This window comes from Scleropages formosus, chromosome 6 (genome assembly GCF_900964775.1).
Source record: "Scleropages formosus chromosome 6, fSclFor1.1, whole genome shotgun sequence".
Classification (NCBI taxonomy): Eukaryota; Metazoa; Chordata; class Actinopteri; order Osteoglossiformes; family Osteoglossidae; genus Scleropages; species Scleropages formosus.
In genome coordinates, this window is record NC_041811.1 from 27758136 (window position 1) to 27768160 (window position 10025).

General features: G+C 38.5%; 1 protein-coding gene across 1 annotated transcript; it reads left to right on the forward strand.

Annotated features, from left to right (window-relative positions):
* Nucleotides 1–1123: 1123 nt before the first annotated feature.
* wdr91 (WD repeat domain 91) lies at nucleotides 1124–9632 on the forward strand. Its single transcript, XM_018748349.2, has 16 exons — nucleotides 1124–1201; nucleotides 1524–1656; nucleotides 1861–2040; nucleotides 2696–2903; nucleotides 3163–3245; nucleotides 3368–3474; nucleotides 4215–4380; nucleotides 4750–4905; nucleotides 5352–5524; nucleotides 5749–5899; nucleotides 6447–6541; nucleotides 6951–7110; nucleotides 7273–7381; nucleotides 7506–7618; nucleotides 8546–8743; nucleotides 9237–9632. Exons 2-16 carry the CDS (start codon nucleotides 1534–1536, stop codon nucleotides 9399–9401), a joined length of 2187 nt encoding a protein of 728 aa, XP_018603865.1. The 5' UTR covers nucleotides 1124–1201; nucleotides 1524–1533; the 3' UTR covers nucleotides 9402–9632.
* Nucleotides 9633–10025: the final 393 nt, after the last annotated feature.

The following is a 10025-nucleotide window of genomic DNA, read 5'->3' on the forward strand; positions in this document are numbered from 1 at the left end:
TCAAGTCAGCATTGTCTATGTTTTAGTTTGTAAGTCTGTTTTTTTTTCAGTTTTCACTGAAAAAAGGAAAATATTTCTGTGTGGAACTACACGAGGAGAGGAACTAATGATTTATCATCTTTCTATATGCAGAAAAATTTTGCTAAAAATTATAATTAGGAAGGCACAGTGGTGCAGCAGGTAGCATGAGTGCCTCACAGGACCTGGTTTGTGCGATGAAGATGTCGTTTCAATCTGTGTGGAATCTGCATGTTCTCTTCATTTTCATGTGGCTTTACACCAGGCACTTTGGCTTTCTCCCACATTCCAAAGACATTTTTCAGATGAAAAGATGACTGAATTCATATTCAAGGTGTACTCTGCTGTACACTATGCCTCTGAGATGGCTCCACACAGCTGGAACCCTGTGTAATAAGAAGCATGAATATTAGCAGTGAAAAAACTTAAACATTATTTTAATGCCCTGTGTGCCAGTTGGCACAAGAGAATTTACAGAACTGAATGTCATGTGACTCACCATTGACACCAAGAAGATAATTCGACTAATGCCTAAGTAATCGGATGTACAGTTGTTTTTTATTGTTTGAAATTTTTCGAAGGTGAAATGTCCTGGAAAAAGCATTTATGTGGTTGGTTACAGTGTCCATTTGTCCAGTTCAAAATTTTTCATAATCATTCATATAGCTTTTTTGTAAGGATGAGAAAAATTTTACCAGCTAGCAAATTGCTGCCGTGATCATGTGCGTCATTTTCTATTCGATTATACACGAAAATGTATGCACACTAAGATTTCACCGTTACAAAATTATTAAGAAAATTTTAGGCTGTGGCGCTTTCCTCAGAAGCCAAGGCAAGACCATCTCTCGTGGAAAACTACAATTTTTCGTGACTACTACGTTCGTTTCCTTGAATAACGTTACAATGATTTTATTTTTTTAAAGAAAATTAAAGCACATAGCCAAAGTAAAATACTACTTGGACAAAGTACACTACATTCTAGAATAAATAAAAACAAGACAGAAAAAAAAAAAATCCTATTACAGAACAAAAGACCACAGACGCCTCAGCCTCCTCGTTCACGAGCTGTGCACGAATTCGACCACTGTCACGTGAAGGAACATGGCTTCGATCACGTGACAAGCACGAGCGCAGAAACGGGAAGTTAAAGATTCCAAACAATTGGGAGCGCTCGCAGAATCGGGTGAGCTATGATTTTAAAATATAAACTGCGCCCGTATGTCAGTCGAGTTATGCCTATGGTCTTTGTTTCTCCTGTGTTCCGTGCAGTTGTATAACGCATGGCATGCCTGCGGGAGTGGCAGTGCTGATCGTGGATGACTGCAAACAAAAATGTGCCAGTATCTTTTAGAACATTTTTGTGTTATGGACTGTACACGTTTTGCTTTGCATTTTTTTTAAAATAATTTTAAAGATATAAGGGTTCTCTACCTTGTTGTGTTTGTTGTTACTCGATCATGCGCATTCAACATTAATTGTGTGTGTGTGTGTGTGATTAAACTAAGGGATGACACAATGGGCTCAGCGGTGGAGAGAACGGATGATATGGTGAGGGAATACCTGACGTTCCGGGGCTTCACCAGCACTCTCAAGCTCCTGGATGCTGAAATAAAAGCTGACAAGGAGAAAGGATTCCGAGTAAGTTTTTTTTAAATAAAAAAAAGTTAAAAACCCTCAGAGATGCTACCATGACATGTCACATACATAGTGGTTGTTTTACTGGCACTGCTAGATCATGTTAAGATCAGTCTGTCTCTTTGTGTGAGCAGTGATGAACAGTTTTGTTTTGTACTACACTAGTAGAGTAGTGCATTGTAAAACCTAATGCTTTATTCTATGTAGGTGGATAAAATCATCGATCAGCTCCATCAGTTCATCCAGGCTTACGATCTGTCCGCGCTGAAGGAGTACTGGGGTTACCTGGACCGGCGACTTTTCTGTCGGTTAGAAGACGTGTACCGACCCACAGTCAATAAGCTCAGAACAAGTCTGTTCCGCTACTACCTTGTTCATACAGTGCAGGTACTGTGGTTTCCCCTGGCAACTGCATAACAGTGCAGCATTCTGGCAAGCACAGTGACACTGACTTGTATGGTCTTCTACTTCATTATGACTTCTGGTTTTAGCAACATTTCGCATGTCTGTGTGTGATGCTTTTCGCTAAATGCTTGTGTGAAAGTTGAGTTCTGTAGGTCATATGGAGCCGCCTATCATAAAACTTAGTAACGCGTGTAGTAACTTGCTGTGTGCTACATTAGCTCGACATTTAGTGTCCTTCAGGTGGTCGGCTTTTTCCCATAATTTGAAGACTTTATATATAATTTAGTGGATTGCGCAAGACCTGGAAATACAGTATATCCCCCACGAGTACAGTTTATTATTAGCATATCCAGTCAAATTTAATTCAGCCGATATTCGTAAAATCTACCATACGTTCTTTTTGGGATTAATGCTTACATTTCCATTTACTTTATCAGAAAACAAGATTACACAGCTGTATTTGCAATGACTGAAATAAGTTGTAAAATAGGTTCACGCAGGAAATGGGGAAAAATGGAATAGAGTAATAACTGAAAAACAAAGATCCCAATAGTCTGCATCAGGTCGAATTTTGTATCATGTAAGCCACTTATATTTACATTCATATTTTAATTTTATTTTATTTATATTCCTCCAGTCAAACCGCATTGAAAAAACCCAGGAGTTCTTTCATAAGCAAGGTCTCGAGCTACAAGGACATGCCGAGTGGCGGGATTGGTTTATCTTGCCCTTCATACAGTCTCCTGAGCAGAATCCTGTGTTCTCGCCCTATTTTACTCGCCAGTGGGCCGACACCTTTCTGGTGTCATTGCACAATTTCCTCAGCGTGCTTTTCCAGTGCATGCATATCCTTTTTGTCCTTTGTTAGAAGTTTCACTTGCTCTCACTGCACTGAAATGACAACTTGTCTTATATAAATGCTTGTTTTACTTGACAGTATGTAATCCATTTCACATGTTTTTTTTTTTTTTTTTTGGTCTTTGGAGAACGTCATTTTCAAGAAGTTCATGTTTTTGTGGTAATTTAAATAAGTCATTGCTTCATTTTGATACTGGAGCAACTTTTGCGAAATGAAAAGACAACGTAATGCCTTGACAAATTCACCCCATCCTGTACTTCTGAGCTTTGATGCTGAAGTTCAGAGGACCATCAGTCTGCAGGAGGAAAACGAACAGTTGCGGCAAATGGTAAAGTGCGTGATAACGTGATATCGGTAAAACTGCCAAAAAGAAAACGTTGATGACTTCTGCATGTATAAAATCAAGGTATGTAAAATATAAATTCATGCCTTGTCTCCTCTGTCCGTCAGCTGTTTGCTCTGCAGGTGGAACCACGCATGAAGAAAGATGAGGAGATAGTGCATCACAAACTTCCTCCTTATGTACAAAACATGGATCGACTGGGCGACACTGAGCTGTGAGGATTGCTTTTAAGAATGGACTCACTAATGTGGTGGAGGGTGTTGCAGTATTTTACACTGTACACTGGAAAATTCACAAAATGGACTCTGTGCACTTTTATGCATTACAGAAGCTCACATTACAAGACAGGAAACTTGTCATTTTAATATTTGTTGCATTTCCCAATAAATGAGGGAAAATAGCTTAAAAGTAACTTTTTTTTTTTTAAGAAACGTTTTTAGTATTTCTGTCTTCATTTATCTTTTAGATCTTTCATTAGTAAAATCTCTAACTTGTAAAAGTAAAAATTTCACGCATAAAACCTGTCCCTTTTTTCCCTATTTGTCTTGTACATCTGATAATATTTATCTAAAGTGCACATTTTTATCTTAGTCAAGCACTCTGAAGCCAGATACCATTTCATGAAATAAACAACTTAAAGCAGGAAACATGTTTAAAAAAAAAAAAAAAAAAAGGGTGAAATAATACATCATTTGTTTCAAGCCTTTGTTATTCTGTCCAAGCAAGATAACTGTTATACAGGTAAATGTTTAAATGAAGCACACAAAGGTATTTTAGGTCTTTGGCTAATAAGTCAAAGAAAGATTTCATTAGAACCATACCAGTTAAACATGTCTTGCTGTTGTCAGGGAAACCAATTTGTGATATTAAAGCTTTAAGTTCAACACAAGATGATGAAATCTGAATAAAAATGTCAGCCTCAACAGCTCTGTCGTGCTGGTTATTTTACTGCAGGGATCTGGTGTCTAGCCAGCACAATGTCAGCGTGACCACCCAGTCTCGGAACTTCCTGTCCACACTACTCCCACAAGGAAAGCGGGCATCTGGCAAAATAGCCCAGGGGCCTGGTTCTTCACCAACACAGTCCTCCGTCGGGAGGAGTGACACTGGGGCCGGTCAAGTGAGTATGTGAGATCTGCAGAACAGGGAACCTTTCATGGTGAAATCATATGGGTAACAATATCAAGTCAAGAACAATATCAATATCTTGACAACAATATCTTGAGTGTGTGAGGAAGTAAATTGGGAGGTGGTAGTTTAAAAGGCTCAAAAAATTATAGAGTATTTCCTCTGAACTGAGAGCAAAATCTAAAGCAAAAGTGAAACTGGATGTAGAATTTTCTGAATTGTAACAGTATTGAGATTGAATGATAAGTCTTAAGATGGAGATTAAAAGTATTGTTTGGATCTTTTAATATTTAATTTACTGTGGGAATAACTTAATTTTAAGGAAGAATACCTTGGGTAAAGGAACTTCCTCTAATTTTAGTCATTGAAGGCCAAGGAAGTTCCGCTGCCTAAGGAATCCAAAGTTGTGTCCTGTTCAGGAGGAGCCAGTGACCAGCCACCCATTCACTCTAGGCAGCGAAGATACCAAGATCATGAGAAGGAAAGGAAAGAGCTGTTCTCCAAGCCTCTCACTCAGGTGTGACCACCTGTCTTCAAGGAACATGGAAGCAGAGCAAAATGCTTCATATATTCTTGGGATTTTAATGTAGGGATGTTGAGCAGATCACCTCCACACTATTAAGAGTATTTGCATCAACTCAGAATGGGGAAAAAAATTGCAGCTACATAAATTAGTATTCTGAGGAGCCTGTAGATAATTTCAATAACTGTTCCATCCTTGTCTATAGTCAGTAATCTAGTCTTTTTATGTAATTTACATCACACAAGCATGTGAAATTGATGCTGATGGGTTATGCTGACAGGAGTCTATAGATAGTGAGGTAGCTTTAGCTTTGGGATGGAACTATCACACTTGCATGTCTGTAAGACAGCTATAAAGTTGGTAAACATGCAGTTGCACTCCCTGCAAGAATACTAACAATTCATTATGTGGTTTTTATTTTTTTATGGTATCCTCATTAGAAGGGAGAGAGTACTGATACCGAGCCCCAACCAGAGGGTGCAGCTGACACTCCGGATGTGCCAAGCAGTCAAGTTCAAGCTGTTGCAGAAGGTGCTGGACTTGTTGAGCAGCCCTTCATTAAGCTGAGTCAGGAGGAATATGGAGAACATCACTCATCCATCATGCACTGCAGGTGGGTATCAGTGCATAAGACAGTGTTTGAAGAGACTCATGCTCAGATACCCAAGAAGATTCATTATTTTCAGATCTTAAATCTGTCTTGCACAATATTGCCTGTTTGTTTTTAAGAAGAATTGGTCTTATTATTCAGTCTTTGCCATGATGGATGATTCATTCTCTGTCTTTCAAGATTTTACATACTTCAGGTTTTAATACTCCCTTCTATATGTTTTTCAGGGTGGACTGTTCAGGAAGGAGAGTGGCCAGTCTCGATGTGGATGGCGTCATCAAGGTGTGGTCTTTCAATCCGATGATGCAGACTAAGGCCACCATCATGTCCAAATCTCCACTTTTGTCTCTGGAATGGGCCACTAAACCAGACAGACTGGTATGTGTATTACTTGGCCGTCTGTTATCTAGGTCTCATTCATTTGTTCATTTTTTTATAATTCCTCATGTAGTGTTTTGTCAGTCCAGAATATATTAAATCATATTTTTTTATAATTTTATGTTAATACCTCTCAGTTCAAATATATATATTTCAACAGTGGTAACCAAAATATTGTCATGGAAAACATCTTTCCCAGAAAAACTGACTACAGAAGGTCACCTGGGATGACGGTGACAATAGGCAGCATCAGCGTTGCTTTCTATTAGAATGAGTTGCACTGTATAAAAAAGGATATAGCATAACTTTTACATCACAATTTCTGGAAAATATGGTAAAGTACTATTTGACAGCTGAATGTATTTCACAACTCAGTTACATTTTAATCATATGCCACCTGTTTACTGTACCTAAATGTTACTTTTTGTGAGTTCTTGAAATTTTCCAGTTATTTGATTATAATGAATTTTACCATTAATGGTGACACTGTGAAAATTTTGTTATGTTTTTGGTCTGTGGTGCTGAATTTGTTTTTATTTGTGGTCAGCTGTTACTGGGCAGCGGTGTAGGGACAGTACGCCTGTATGACACAGAAGCTAAAAAGAATCTGTATGAGTTGGCTGTAGAAGAGGGATACCCACGGTAAGCATGCACGGTCATATCAAGTTTGTTATTCCACAGTGTGAATCTAGATCAGGAAACTGGTTCACGTTTTTATTCAGCACATCTGTCCAACCTTGATTGTATCCCAAAACAATAAAAAAAAAAAAAAAAAAAATCTGGATAGAAGCCAACAAAGAATGCAAGTTTTTACACTGTTAATGTTACATTTTGAAATGAGCTGGGAGACAAATTATAGATTAACACGTGAAGGGATTTGAGATTGATTGAGTCATTTTCTTTTTTCTTAGGTTTTCAGTGTTTCTGTTCTTCCCTGCTATTTGGAAAAGAATACTATAAAGTTCTTGGCAGCTACATCTTGCTCTAAAAATGTTCTATATCACATAACATGCAATACTGACACACTGCAGTGATTCTTGTGCTTTGTCAGGATCTTATCCCTAGCCTGTAGCCCCAGTGGGACATCCTTTGTTTGCTCTGCTGCTGCACATGCTGCCCGGTCAGGTAGTCTGCTGGAGGGAGCGAACCGTCCCGTTGCTCCAGTGTTAGGAAAGCTTCTCCTGTGGGACACCAAGACTGTTAAACAGCAGGTACTCAGCAAGAGTGGGCATATAAACTGAGAATAAGACTGGATATTAATGAAATAATCCTAATATTACAAACTATAATACCAACTTCGATGCAACTTTTTATATTTGATTATAATTATTTTTCCCTTTGTTGCAAATTTCTGTACTTCAACCCACTCTTAGCTTCAGTTTTCTCTTGAACCTGGGCCTGTGGCCATAAACTGCACAGCCTTCAATCACAATGGGAACTTGCTGGTCACTGGAGCAGCTGATGGAGTCATTCGGTTGTTTGGTAAGATAGATGAATGTATATAAAGGTTTTCATAAGAGCTTTACACCTTGTGAGGAAGAGTCACTCTTGAGGGTTGGGTAAGGTCAAGACCTGAGCGTTGCTCATTCTTCTGCTTGATCCTCAGATATGCAACACTATGAAAGTGCAATGAGCTGGAAAGCTCACGATGGGGAGGTATACAGCGTGGAGTTCAGCTATGATGAGAACACAGTTTTCAGCATTGGCGAAGATGGAAAAGTGAGTAGGAGTCACACATCTCATTCTCTAAGAGAACACAGAAGGTATACATTTCAGAACCTTTAGATAAACATAATCAGTGAAATTGGTTGGCTAGTGTAGACATTTCCTGAAAATCAGTTATAGGGGTCTTGTAAGTCTTTAGTTATTTTCTGTAAACTGAGTGGAGTTGGTGATTATACCGTAAGGTTACTATTCATTCTGAGATGAGGACTAGTGTTTTTGAGAAAAGATTAAAAAAAAAAAAAAAAAAGTTCTTAAAGACGTGAGGGAATTGTTAATGACACATCTTTTTCCTCCTGATTATAAGATCTGTTTTATTACCTACATTTATTCATTTAGCGGATGCTTTTCTCCAAAAATAATATAAAAGTACATTACATCAATGGAAAAACTTGATTAACAAGAATGGAAAATAAAGAAACCAAATCCATTAACAGATATACACATTCATGAGAAACACACACTTACAAAACCATGTTTCATGTATACCTTTACATTTAATTATTTAGCTGATGCTTTTCTTCAAACTTGCAGTGTTAAGCTACATAGAATGATTTGCACATTTATACATCTGGGTAATGCTGACTGGGGAAATTTAGCTTTAGTACTACAGTACAGGAGTTGGGACTCGAACCTGTATCCACTGAGTGGAAGATGGCAGTTCTGTGTTATTCCACTGTGCTACCGCCTGCCCTGTTTCTGTTAATAAATACACAAAATCAACATTATGTCGATGAGTTTGGATATTGAATGGAAATGAAATTTACTATACAACAGTTTAGTTACCTTGTTTTTCTGTGCTTTTTTTTTTTTGTCAATTTCTGTTAGCTGAATCTTGCATTAAAAAACATAACTTTAAAAAATGAGAATCCTCAGAAGTACAGACTTATTTGCTTTACAGCCAGGAATTATTTTTTGCTGCAGTTCATCCAGTGGAACATCCACCGTTCTGGGGTGAAGCAGTCAGAGTACTCTCTGCCCCAAGATGCCACAGGACCCTTTGTGTTGTCTGGCTACAGTGGTTACAGACAGGTACAGGTGCCCCGTGGGCGTCTGTTTGCCTTTGATTCAGAGGGACAACATGTGCTCACCTGCTCTAGCACTGGAGGCCTCATCTATAGGGTAAGATTGTCTTCAACTCTTGTAGTGCTTCTAAAATTGCATTTCCATTAATAGTTTTCTACTGCATCGCTCGCATTTTAATTTTAGTGTATGAGCCTTCATTTCAGGATTCTGCAAGACAAGATGCCAAAGATGGCACAGGAGATATCCAGCCACTCACTGCTATTAGTTATATATACTGTCAGAGCCATGACATGATTTTTGGAAGTCTACTGCTTCAGCATCATGCATTTACTGTATGTGAAATAAGTGATGCAGTTGTGCTTTCCTCATTGTGACTACAGGGCTCATTTGGGTTGAAGGTTATTCTTAAGCTGTGTATACTGCTAGAAATTGGTAAAAGTCTGAATTCTTACTGTTGTAAAATTTATGGTGCTTCAGTAGAGGAGCCGGCGTATTACTGTGAACTCTCTAGCCTCAGTTATGAGTGCCACTTGAAATACATCGTATACACTAAAAAAGTCCTAACCAAACTGTCTGATCCTGCTTTCAGCTTAATGAAGGCGAGAGTGGCCTGGAGAGCATCCTGTCCCTTGGGGGACATAAAGCACCGGTGGTTACTGTTGACTGGTGCTCTGCTGTTGACTGTGGCACCTGCCTCACAGCCTCCATGGATGGCAAGATTAAACTGAGCACACTTTTGGCTCAGAAGAGTTGAGGTTCTTGGGGATCACCAGGGAGAGAGAGCCTAAGTGTGTGCGTGCGTGCGTGCATGCAGCACAAAGCAAAATAGAAACAATGCTTTATAGCAGCAGCCCTCCTGCTTTTAGGTCACCTTTAACCTTAATTTGAACTACACATGCAATTACCACACAACTTTCCTTTTTTTTTTCCCCCCCCTCAATGAGGTTTTCAGTAATAGGGTAATAAAAATGATTGCATAGATACCAGCAAGGATGTCTGCTGTGCATCTCCAGTATTTATTTCTGTATCCTTTTTCCCTACTGTTTTAAAATACCAGATTTTATTACATCTATACATGAGTCACAATAGGGAAACAAGTAGAACAAGATTGATTGTATACAACACACTGCTTATGGCAAACATTAGCCACTGAAGTGATAGAGAATTGCAATTATTAAACTGGTAAATAATTGGTGTCAGCTCCGATCCTGTTAATTTCCTGTTAAAAAAAAAAAAAATCATCCTCAGTGTTTCCATGTCTTTGGTTTATGTATTGTCAGAGCTTATGAATGGCTGTTACTACCCCTTTTCCAATTAGTTTTAATGTGACAGTATTTATACATAGCTATATAGTCTTGTCTGTACTTACATATACACA

Coding starts and splice junctions, on each gene's coding strand:
- wdr91 (XM_018748349.2), top strand. CDS start 1,534: ATGGGCTCAGCGGTGGAGAGAACGGATGATATGGTGAGGGAATACCTG. Junction 1,657..1,860: donor ACAAGGAGAAAGGATTCCGA/GTAAGTTTTTTT, acceptor TATTCTATGTAG/GTGGATAAAATCATCGATCA. Junction 2,041..2,695: donor ACCTTGTTCATACAGTGCAG/GTACTGTGGTTT, acceptor ATATTCCTCCAG/TCAAACCGCATTGAAAAAAC.